Source organism: Erithacus rubecula (genome assembly GCF_903797595.1).
Source record: "Erithacus rubecula genome assembly, chromosome: 4".
Classification (NCBI taxonomy): domain Eukaryota; kingdom Metazoa; phylum Chordata; class Aves; order Passeriformes; family Muscicapidae; genus Erithacus; species Erithacus rubecula.
The window spans coordinates 40,986,820-40,999,343 of record NC_136686.1 but is presented as its reverse complement, the minus strand read 5'-3'; the positions used below and the strand labels follow the sequence as shown (position 1 = coordinate 40,999,343).

The 12,524-nt window shown below is 37.3% G+C and overlaps 1 protein-coding gene across 4 annotated transcripts in view; it reads left to right on the top strand.

Moving 5' to 3' along the window:
- TMEM117 (transmembrane protein 117) overlaps nucleotides 1–12,524 on the top strand; it is a 175,913-nt gene that overhangs the window by 65,427 nt on the left and 97,962 nt on the right. For all 4 annotated transcript variants that reach the window (XM_079304154.1, XM_079304153.1, XM_079304155.1 and 1 more), the window contains one exon: nucleotides 6,902–7,001. In XM_079304154.1, coding sequence (XP_079160280.1) covers nucleotides 6,902–7,001 — 100 coding nt within the window. The remainder of the gene's footprint in view (nucleotides 1–6,901; nucleotides 7,002–12,524) is intronic.

The following is a 12,524-nucleotide window of genomic DNA, read 5'->3' as shown; positions in this document are numbered from 1 at the left end:
GTGTTTGTCTTCTGACAACTCATTTTCAAGACATTAAAAAAAAGTGTGTGTTATAAAATGGACAGTCTGAAATAAAGAAATGTTGATTTGAGGGTAAAATCAATAAAAACCTTCTCTCACTTTTCCCCTCTGTATTTCAATGATAATTTTATTTAAAATGCTGAGTATTTAGAGACGAGAAAATAAAGCAGTCAGTACAATACAGAGCAAAGTTATATCAAGTGTTGGACTGGAATCAACCATTGGGTGGTTAAGAAGTCACAGCAAAGGTGTTTGCTTTGCCAGCCAAGGAGTGGAAGAACAGGCTGTCTTCTTTGCTGTGTTTTCCATGTGAAACTGCTGCAGTTACATGCCAGCTCCTGTCAAATGACTGGCCCTAGACACAGTTGTTCTTTATATACAGTTTTCAAGTAATATGGTAAAGAAACAATCTCCTCAATTTCATAATTTGTACATTGCTTGAAGTCTAGTTCTTTTCCATCTGCTCTGCAATCTGCTGCTGATAGTATATTATGAGGGAAGCCAACCAAATGCTCAGACCAGCCCCTGAGTTGTCGGCCTCATTTTCCTTCCCTTTCTTCTCAGAGGTACCTGTGAGCATGGTAAATAATTTTTGTTTAACAACTCTCATTTCTATATCCCTCTGATTTTATACACTGCAGCAAGACTGATATACACCAGTCATCTTAAACAGATTCAAAGCCAAATATACATAACTGAATCATGAGATCATAGAAAGGTTTGGGTTGGAAGGAACCTTATAGATCATTCAGTTCCAAGCTCCCTGTCATGGGCAGAGATGCTACCCACTAGACCAGCTTGCTCAAAGCCCCATCCAGCCTGATAGATATTTTCTGTTTGTACCTATAAGTAGTTTTAAATAATAACTTTTACTCTTATGACAGTTTCCCAATTAATGTTAATTTATTCACAGAATGTTGGCTATGTGTCTGTAGGCTGTAGAACCTGGATAATGTTTTAGAATAAACCATTTGCAGAGTAAGTGCTTCAGAAGATTCTTATTTAGGGCTTGTTTGTAGCTATATCAGATTGTAGTATCCCTTTTAAAGCTGTGGCTTACAGTTCTTTTCAGATCCAGCTCAAATTCACTTCAATTATGATCTGAGTATCTATCAGCAGAGATTCTGTGTCGACATTTCTTTGTTGCCTCTGTTCCAACCCATCAACTTATGGCATTTTTTGTAGTTTTCAATATTTAAAAATAAAACTCCCTAAATTTTTTTATCAAACTTCCAAGGAAGTTTAGTAAATTAAAGAATGACTAATGTGCAAAGTTGCATCAGCAGCTAATATTTACAAGTTTTTACTAAAATTTACTTAAATATTTTTCTGCTTCTGTTTTCCCAGTTGGACTGCTGTTTACAAGCAGAGTCTATCCAGTGTTTTGTAACAACTGTAAATTGTTCTACTTTAACCTTTCTCAATAGCAATAATTCTGCAGTTACTTGTTTACTCATTGTAATAATGCATTTAAACTTCTCAGTCATCCCTACAGCTGAAACAGATAAAAAGGACAAACTTTTTCTGAAATTCACCTGAAGTGTTAAAGTTATCAAAGCACTTGGTTAGAATGATAGAGTTACAGAAAAATAATATTGTAAAAAAATAGTCCCTTGGAATAGGGACTGGATCTCATGTGTACTGTAATATTTAAGTTACATACCTCTTCTGTGTTAACAGACAGAATTGAAATTGCTGCATTTTTCAATGGGCCTTGTCTTAAATGCAGGCTTACAAAGCTAGAAACTAAAAGGCCTGTTCCTGTGGATGGTGAGGAGCTCCTGTGTATCCCAGCAGCAGAACTTCTAATGGCTTGGGAGCTCTACTAGCAAAATCCCCAGAGTAAATTAAACAGCCCTCAGGCCTGTAGACTGGTGAGCAGAGGTTTTCAGAATTACAGTTCGCTGCCTGATTTGAAAAAAGCATGTGTAAATAAGTTACCATCCAGTGATGCTCAGTTACAGAATTAGCCTGTCAGTCTCAGGTGTTCTGCACCGTGCCACAGATCTGCCTCCCCATAGCCAAGCTGGTTTTGCTGCTCAGATTTCTGTGTCTTGGAGATTAACCTGCTGATCCTCATGTGCCTGTTTCCTGTTTGATGTCTTGTCAAGCAAAATCCCTGGTTCAGTGCCTCTTAATTCTCTCTGTTCTGATGTCTCAGAAGTTTCATCTGTATATCTAAAGCACACACTGGGGGTGGTTAAGGACAGGATGAATAGCTGTTGTGCTCTCTGTGCTGTTTGCTGGTAGCTGTGCATTATGCCATCCTCATTATGATGTGCCAGTTTATAAGACAGCAGGTCTTGCTGTCTCTGGGCACCTTCCAGTTCCCCATGGCTCTGACTTCAATTCCTAACATTAGAAGAATAGCTTTTCAGCTGAGTGGAGTGCTACCAAGCGTCACATTTGCCATTCTGTCATTTTAGAGTGACAAATACAGATCAGGAGCTGTATCTGCAGTCTTTTATGTATGTTTTCAGTTATTCTGATACTCTCTGCCTCTTCTAAATTGAGAGTAATGGAAGCTTGTGGTGCCACATCTAAACACATACTTTGCAGCCTGTGTGAACTCCTGTGCTTTCACTTGCCAGTGCCAAAGCATTTCACTTTGTCAGATGCACCAAGGAAAATGAGTTCCATACAGATAATCAGCTATTTAAGGGGAAGGCCAAATAATAAAACCACCTCAGAAAAGTGCATATTGGACTGCAGAATACGTACAGACTTTTTGTTACTCAACAGAAGAGATATCTAGGCCTCCCCTCCTTTTTAAAGAGCATTAGGTTGTCATTTTCTGTGGGTTGGCTCTTTACAGAACATGCACTGTGTGCTGTGTGCCAACCCAGTGCCTTCAGTGCTCTGGAGTGTACAAAGAACCAGCTGAAGCTTATTTAATATGAAAAAAAGTTGCTAATATTGCTTTAAAAGGCAACTAAAACCTCCCCAAAGTGCCTATGTTCTCACTGTTGTCTCTGGACATCCAGGATTCAGTTCAGATATGTCTGGGTTGTCAATTATGTCACAGGCCTCACAAGAGATACAGAACTCTTTGGATTGTCATCTGGGGATCAAGTTATGTCACATCACTGGGAATCACTTAGTCACATAGGTTTAACAATGCCTTTTCAAATGTAAACATGGGGTTTTTTTGACATGCTAGCCATCAAGAAGTAATGTAAGGCAAGTAAATTCTTGACCCAGTCTGACCAAGCTCCACAGAGAGTTTGACTTCCTGGATTACCCTTGAATTTAAGTGTCTCTATTCAAGCTATATAGTGTCTGTTCATTTTTAGATACTGTGATGGTCAAGAAAGCACTATCTCAGCACTGAGTCTCAATCATCACATTTTTTCCAGTGCTTGGAACAGTGTTGATAGCACCACAGTGACTTGTGCATCTTAATCCAACATAAATTTTAAAACCTTCCATTTGCTTTCAGACTGTTTGTCATCTTAGCAGTGTCACCCTTCTTTGAAAAAATTATATCTTCCTTTGAACAAAATCTTGGGGCTAGTGTGATTGTCTCCCTCTTTGTCCATTCTGTGCACACTGCTGCTAACTCCAGAAACTCTTCATTTATACTGAGCTCATGTGTCTTTTTACTGACTCATGGTTATTAATTTACCTTTTGCACCAACATGGATATGGACAGTTATATATGATTTTTTAAAATCTGTTTTAGAAATGTGTTTGTCAAGTCTCCTTTGTCTTTTGATTCCTCTTTTTTGTCCTAATCTGTTAAAATCTTGGTCTACCTTCCTTAAACTTTGGAGTGCTAAGAACAGTTTCCCTGGAGCTGCAGCTTCCAGTCTTAATGTGAAAGGCTCCCAAATTCCAGTCACAAATTCATCCTTTATCTATAATATTCCCAAGTATTGGCTCCTCAGCCTTTAATTATTTACACTTACCCTCTCTGTTTCAGGGGAGCTTTTTACTCTGGGTTTTAACTGATGTGTTTTTTTCACTCTGTTTCCTTAGATTGTGCTGCTCATGCAATATGCTTGTGCCTCTCTGCAGAATACACATATGGCAAAGCAAACAGAAGCCTTTTGACAAGCTATAGCAAATCTGGGCTGGCCATGACAGTTAACTGGAACCCAACTGGAACCTTAGTCCTCCTGCAAGGTGCAGACATGGGTCCTAGCCAGGAAAAAGACTAAACAATTGAAGAAAACTACTCTAATCCCTAGCTAAAGCTAGAAAAATGTGAGGATTTTCCACAACAAAATTAATTTTACTTTTGATACTGTTATATATCCTGCTAGTATCATCAGGAAAGCATGTCTATTTTTAATATGTCAAATGTTCTTATTTCTGTTCAAATTAAAACCTGAAAATGAAAACTGGAGGGTTATGTTTTTGGTTTTTAAAATTCCTTTTTGGAAGCCCTCAACCCCTATTTTAAAATAGTCAATTTCTCTTTGTGTTTTGAAAGAAAAATAATACTGCAGAGAGCATAAAGGATATAGGGTATAAGGCCAACAGTTAATGAAATAGCAATGTATTTCATTACTATTTCTAATAAAATGACAATGCTTGCTAAAAATATTCTTCCTCATAAAAATTTGTAGCTGTATTTTGAACAGTAAATGCCCTTAAAACATGCACAGCTTATTTTCCTAAGAGTTTCTTTACAACAAGATGCTATTTTGACACTAATTGAGTTTTGTCAATTTGCATATTTAATTGAGGCATTAATTACTTGTTGACTGGAATGCACAATTTATACTGGGCTTCTTTGATGCTTTCATGTTTGAAATGGCAAAATGAACTGTTGGGAAGATGTGATGCTTTCAAGGTCTTTCTGTGTATTTAAGTATTGCATCCATCTCATTCAACCTTATTATAAGCATTCTAATATTTCTAACATTCATAAAAACAAATTATTACACTGAGAATTTCAATTTCCATTAAAAAGAATCACTTATGTCTGAGTTCATTTCACTTCTGCTAGGTAATACCCATATTCAGCCTTTTTGATGAACCCTCCTTGTGTCCTGCAGCTGCCAGAGTGGCTGTGGCAGTTCTGCTCTACATGCCAGGGCTATAGCATTGCCCAAGTGGCAATGTTTGCTTACTGCACTCCTGTAATTGTGTATAATGCATATGAGAATGTGTAGTGCCTATGAGAGAAGGGGAGAACCCTAGGGTTTTGTATGTGTCTCCCACTGCTGGAGAAGACTAAAATGTGCTTTGCATTTGAGGGCCATTCCTTACAAAAAACACTTATTGCTGTGCCTGTGCATGACACCTCTTTAAGGAGTGCAGGCTTGCTGATTTTCTGCCTTCACAGATAATGAAAAAGGAGGCATTCCAAATATTTTCCAGTTCTAAAGCATCTAGGATAATGAATCTGGAAGGGATGTGCTTGCCTGTTCTGTCTTTCTTTGTTTCTGCTGTTGCCCTCTGTTGAAGACAGAACATTGAAACAAGGAGACTCCTTGGGTTCTTTCATCATTATTTATAATGTGGTGAATTTGGGACACTGATGATCTTTTAACTACATGGAACATTATTAAAAATAGTTTGGAATATTTTTTTTTTTTTTAGTAGAAAATCAGAGCCAGCATTTATATGCAGTTCAACAGAAAAAATTAACAGATGGCATTTTTGTTAGTGATATACCAGCTGAAAGGTCATAATGTGTATAACAAAAAGGTCTGTTACAATAGGATATTTTCACATGTCATGAAAGTATTCACTGGCTATAATATTTCTGCTCAACAACATATTTAACTGTCTCTAAGAAATTATACCATGGATTTGTGCTAGCAAATTTGTGCTTCTCTCTTGATCAGATGTTTAGATTTTAACAAGATTGGCCCAGAGAATGGAATCAGTTTGCACTGATCCAGTTGCAGAGATATGCAACTATCCTACACATTGCCTATCTATTGTTCTATATCTATGCAATATTTGGCATGCAATAATGGTAAGATTTGAATAATGGATGCCCAAGGACACTTTTCCATGTAACTGTTATGTGCACTCTTAAATAGGCATAACATTACATTAAAGAAGTTTACAAGCATCTCAAAAGCAAAGATTATCACTTGTAAAGTTAAAATACAATTGCCATTCATGTTCACTATCATCATTATTAGCTGTTGACAAGAGTCCCCTCCTATTAAATACTATAAAAGTCTTAGAAAAGGACATCAGTATATTAAAATATATTGTTTTTCAGAAATGTTTTAATCCAGAGCAAATAACTTTACCTTCTTAATTGTCCTTATAGCATCTTGGTGGACTTGAAGTCAAATTACCAAGTGAGATTGTAAATCCTACCTGTTGCATTTTTTAAGCAGAATGGAAATGCTTATTTTGGATTTAAGTAAAATATATCTGTGTAAACAAATTGTATAAATCTAAAACCAATGACATCTCACTGAAATTTTGCAAAACTTACTTGCACTTCTGTGTTAAAAATGTGGTTGAATAACTGATAGAGTGAAAAGTTGAGTAGCTCAGTTATCTTTTTAAAGATACCTTAAACATTTTTATTTTTCTTCATGAAAACTTTGCAAAGTCACTGATTTGAATAATGTTGTAATTCTATTTGTATAAAGGAAAAAGAGAAAAAACATCAAGCATTTTCTACTCCCAGAAGCCTTACATAATCCTAAAGTCTTTGCCAACTGTTATTTTAGCACCTTCAAAAGAGGCCTGGACTTCAAAATCAGATTCACATTTCATTTCTAATTGGAATCAACCAATAGGGGTTCAATTCTATGTCAAGACTCAGATCTAGTGGAAAAGTTATTATGAAAGCAATGGGAAATCTTTCACAGATAATCATAAATTTTGTCACTAATGCAAATTCTTTGTAACTACATTGAACAAATGTGTGTATCTTACATTTGTGTTCTTGTTTCCACAGTGCATACATTATAACAGACTTCATGGGCATCAGGAATGAAAATTTTATGAAGGTAGCTGCAGTTGGGACTTGGATGGGAGATTTTGTCACAGCATGGATGGTAAGAAACATAATTACATTTTAAAAGGAAAAGAATATATTTGTTGCTTTCAAGGGAAAGAGGAGAGGAGAAGACAGAAAACTCAATTTCTCTAAGTCAAGCATTAGAGACCAGAAAAGTAAGAAGGTATTTAATTGACAGTTCAGAGGAGTTTCAGTTAAAATGTGTCAGGGTGATTTTTTTTTTTTTTTTGTTGTGAGTAGGAGTTTTGATGTTGTCTTCTGCATGGTTGGCCCTTCTTTGCTATGAAGTAGCATCACAATTTACTGTGAAACAGTGAGTAACAGCTAAAGATAAATAAGTCTAATGAAAAGAATTAGAAAGAGAAGAAAATTTTAACTGAAGGACGCAATAGAGAACAATGTAATGAGAAAAGAAAAGCAATCCAGTTACATGCCAGCATTTGAACGTAGTCTGATGTGAAACAGATTAATTTTGTATCTAATTTAGGATTTAAATTATAAATAGAATTTTAAAAAATATAATTTTCACTTGGATTATACTTGTTATAAATGCTTTCTTCTGAAATATATGCAAGCCAAAGATCAGCTTAGTGAAAAAGAACCAGAAAATGACAGCTAATTTCTGAGAACAAAATAAAGCATCTTCACATTTTTATTGCTCAGAAAAAGCATTTCTTAAACACAAAGTGATAAAAAGTGAATTTAATTATTTTTGAAGAATAGGTTTTTAAGATTAGTGTAAGTAACATTTTTAGCAATTGTATTTTAACAATGTCTTCTACCCACCCCATTTGAAACATACTGTACAACAGACAGAAGGGAATAAAAAAAGCATCAAGGATTTTTTCAGGATGTTGTTGAGTATGTGTCTGTGGTTTGTCCAAGACAAACTGTACTCTGTGGAATGGTGGCCATGAAAAGCAAATACAGAGAAAGTAATTTGTATATGCTTTACAGTAAGGACATCACAGAATTGGTGCCTTGACTAATGTTGACAATTAATCTTATGAATTGGAAATAAAATTCATGGGTACTTCTAAATACCTTTAGCTTGCATTTTTCTCATGGGCTTCCACATCTTTATTCCACTGTCAAAGAAGACCTAAGCTGAATTGAGAGATATCATGTACCTCATACATATGTGACTTAGGGCTCCGGTTATAGATTAAAGACAAGTCCACTACATTAGGAAATGTGGGGTTTTTTCACTCCCTCTTTTCTTGTTTCCGTAAAAAAAAAACCCTTTTGTGTGTAACACTGTATAAAAAATGGAAATGGTTAATGCAAAAGCATGAGAATCCTGTTCATTTTCTGGGTACTCAAAGCCCTCTCAGCAGTGGAGTCACAATTGGATTGTGCCACGGCAGATTCCTGTGGCAGATGGAATTATCAATGAAGAATGGGAGAAATTACAGAGATGGTTTGATTAGAGGAGACTGTTTGCTTAAATTAGTTTGGTTCTATTAACTTTCAGGAAGTGTAAAGAACATGGAATTGGAAGGTCAATGTGTTTTAGGACATGCTTTGATTGCATAAGCTCAGTTAAGAGGTGTAGTGATTCATGTTTAGATCTTCAGAGTGAAAGGGAATAGTGACATTGCTTCTGCAACACAAATCTTAGCAGAGTGTATCAACCAGGCAAGGGAAATGACAGTGTTCAAGGGCAGCTAAGCCTGGGAACGTCAAACAAAACTACAATTCCAGGCCTCTACCTGAATTAGTAAAAGATGAGATTGGATGTGTATTCTGGTGCGTGGGCATGGACGTTGGTGAAAATCATCTCCTGCGGCATCTAATTTATACAATCCATCTTATTCTATATGAACAGAAATTGCTGTGTTATTTATATTTGAATTTGTTTGACCTTCTGCTTATAAAGCCCAGCATGAAATCGATGTCAAAGCAATATGAGTCTTCTGTGGTATTATATTTTGTGAAGTTTCCCCATCCTGTTTCAAAACAGAAAAGAAAAAACAAACCTGTAATGGAACCTTTGCACATCTTCTCATTCACAGCAGTGTTTATATTTTCTAATGTTTAAGTTTTTTAAAGAAACCATCCATCCATAGACTTCAAAGTAAAAGATAAAAACAAATATATAGCCTTCACTTCACTGTGTTTGAATGATACTGGAATTAGGATCTTATGCCTTATTTAATTGGAAACTTTGGGAATAAGCATAAATAAAACAGATGGGATTCCATTTTAAAAATGAGTAATCAGTAATGAATACTATTACCCCAGGACAGTGAGGAGTGGCTTATTGAATCAGGAAAGTGATTGAAATGGGAAAATATATTTTGGGTCACTCTTTGTTTTGCATTGAAAAGGCAGAAGTAAGACTTTCTCCTCAACACTTCCTAGCTCACTGCTAGTTTGGTGACAGGATCTGACAAAATTTCTAATAAAATCAGCAATATTATTTCCATTGTGTAGAATGAGAATGGGGCCATGCTATGGGTGCACAGAACCTTCCCCTTTGTACCTCTGGACAGGAGCAACTGCTACTAATAAACATCTTTGCTGAATTCTGTAGGAAGTTGTAGATATTCCAGAGTCTGTAAAGAGGGAATGGGTTCAGTACATTGAACGTCTCTGCACTTTTCCCTCTTTGAAGCCGTGGAAGTCTGTCTTGCAATCTTGTAGCTGCTTTGACATGCCCTCCTGTTCCCATAAAAAATGCACTGTCCTCAGGGAGAATGCTTTTGAGGCAGACACCATAGATTTTTGCACAGTAGGACACCTTGGAAGAAAGGCTGGATTCCACCCAGACAAGTTTATGAACTAGCAATTACGGCTCCCTTCTGGGAAAGTGGAACAGGCTGGGGAAGGAGCTGATTTGAGGGCAGTGTCTCTGATGATTAGGGTGGCCTCTGTGAAGGTGAGCAACCTGCTGCAGCTGTGTTTTTGTGAGGGGGACAGTCCTGAGCATGTGGGGTAAGGCATGCTCAGAGGATAGCTACAGGAGCTGGGCAACGAGAGTGAGACAGAGAGCAGTGTTGGCTTTCAGACTGTCAACACTGTTCCCTTTTGGTGATGGCTTTTTGGACTCTACAAAGATTGGCCTTGAGCTGTGAACTATACTTGTACCACATGGAAGGCTTTGCTTACCAATTGCCATTGCCATTTGCATTAAGGACATATTTCTGCCTACAAACCCTACATACGTGTGTAAGAATCTAAACAGCAGAAGTTTAGAAGTTTATCTTTCTTAGACGTTGCTTGCTAGGATTATCAGAAGCTGAGGCAGTTGTCTTCAGCCAATGACCGGTACTGATCTTTATGAATATACCAAGCTGATCCTTCTGACAAGGGATCCTATTCCTATTTACCTTCTTTCTGAGTGGTAATTCAGTTGAGGTCTCTTTTCCCATGTTAGTTGCTAGAGAGAGCTGGGAACATTTGAGAGATCACTAAGCAGCAGAGACTGTGCCTGCTCTTGTTATCAGAAACAATGATAAACTCTAGGGATGGTTTAGTTTGTTATTCATCAAACTAGTGTTTGCCACATATGTACCAGCACATTCTTTTTAAAAAGAGAAGCCAGGAATTTTCTCATCACTGCTCTTTAGCAGAGTACTTGACACAATGAGTGTGAACTGAATCATTGTAGCAATTCCTGACTGTTCTTTTTGACACCTTTGCTTGATTTCAGTTTGACTTTTCCCTTGTGTGGGATGATGAAGACTTCTGGGACTATTTTTCTTCCATCATTTTAGCAGATGAATTAATAGGAAGTTAGGAAGTAGTACTTCCAGCATAATCTGGATGGCAGAGTGAGAGATCACTGTTGTTCTGCTAATCCAGTACTGACCAAGACACATGATATCCACTTGGATGGATGGATGGATGGATGGATGGATGGATGGATGGATGGATGGATGGATGGATGGACATAGAGGTAGAGACCTTCTGCCTTCAGGAATTAGTATTGTGATTTCTAAAGGTCTGTACTGAGTAGTGAATCTACACCTCCATTTCCTCATTAGCGAAACTGGATAATGACTCCCATATGTACAAGTTGCCTGGGCTTCTTTGAAGTCTTTTAGGGAAAAGGGTCACCTCATCAGGTGACATTCTGAAATACAACTTTTGGTGGAATGCTCCTCCCCTTCATAAAGATTATCTGATTTTATGCAAGAAAGATTTTCTGTTCTCTGATATTTTCAGCATTAGCTGTAAAAGCTTCAGTTTTTCAGCTTTATAATTCCAAGAGAAAACCTCACACCATTTTGTCTTCTGGCTTTGCTGCTTGTGAAAGAAATAGATTTTGTCCATGTTCTTTTTCATTCACATTTCTCTGTTAAACATTTTTGTCTTCATCCTTTGTTGAAGAAATTTTCTGTATTTTCCCATTTTGTGTGATTAACATGTCTTATCAGGACACTCCCTGTGTAACCAGTAGAGGTGGTGGCTGGTTTGTAAACACACTAAAGGACTGAAACTTTCCTCGTGACAGGTTTAAGTTAATGGTTACTGCCATGTAAGGACACAGTAAGTCTGTAGAGTCCTAAACCAGAATGTTTTCTGTCACATGCACCATATTAGATCTCAGGCTGTAAAAAAGCCCAGTTCCTCCCTCCACCTGGGCAGACCAAAAATCAATCCAGACTAGTATCCTACCTCAAAATGTGAGTATAAGCAGAAGCCAACCAGGAGAGTAAGAACAAGCCAATAGTATGTGGTAGGGTCCTCTAATGCTCTCCTGAAATGCATGCAATTTTGTGTATATAATGACTCTTGATCTTAGACATTTTGCTCTACTTTTTCACCACTTTGCATTCCACTACGAAGAATTTCATCTGCCATTTTATCCCCTAGGGACTTTCTTCCATAAGCACCTATCCTAATTCTTCACATCCAGCAAGTCATCATCCTTTTCACTGTGCATAAGTTAATATCATTATAAAGCTTTCTCACCTCACTGCTCATCCATTTTCCCAGGTTGCTTAGGAATATGATGAATAACTGCATCCCCTGCAAGAATCCCTATGGAACTCTGCTAATGACCTTCCTCCATTGCTAGAGCTGTCTGGCTAACCTACTTACCTTCTGTTCCCTGTCTTTTAATCAGTTATTTATCAACATAAAGACCTTCCCTGAAGCTCTAAGTGTTGAGTTTCCATAGAAGCCTGTGACGAGGAATTTTTCAAAAGGCTATTAGAAAATTCAGCTTTGCCTCTTTCAAAGCCATCTCCTTTATCCATGAGTTTTGTTGACCTCATTCAGTAATTCAGTTCTGAAAAATCTCCATTCCTGTTGTTTACAGAGCCAGTCACTTAGCACTCCTTCTGCAGCCTCAGATATTCCCTCTGCCATTAAGGGGGTATTCTAACAATGCTGGCTGGCCCTGAAAGTACTGTTTGTAGGAAAGATAAAGGAAAGAAAGATAAAGCTCAGGGGCTGTGAATGTGTGAAAGAGTATGGAGCCATCTTCATCTGCCTTATCAGTGAAAGACAGTGAGCTTATTTCCTCATGTTCATCTTTCCTCATCATTACTTTCATCTGTCCTTTTTCCTCAACACCTCTTTGTCTAATGGCATGGGCATCATTTTGCGG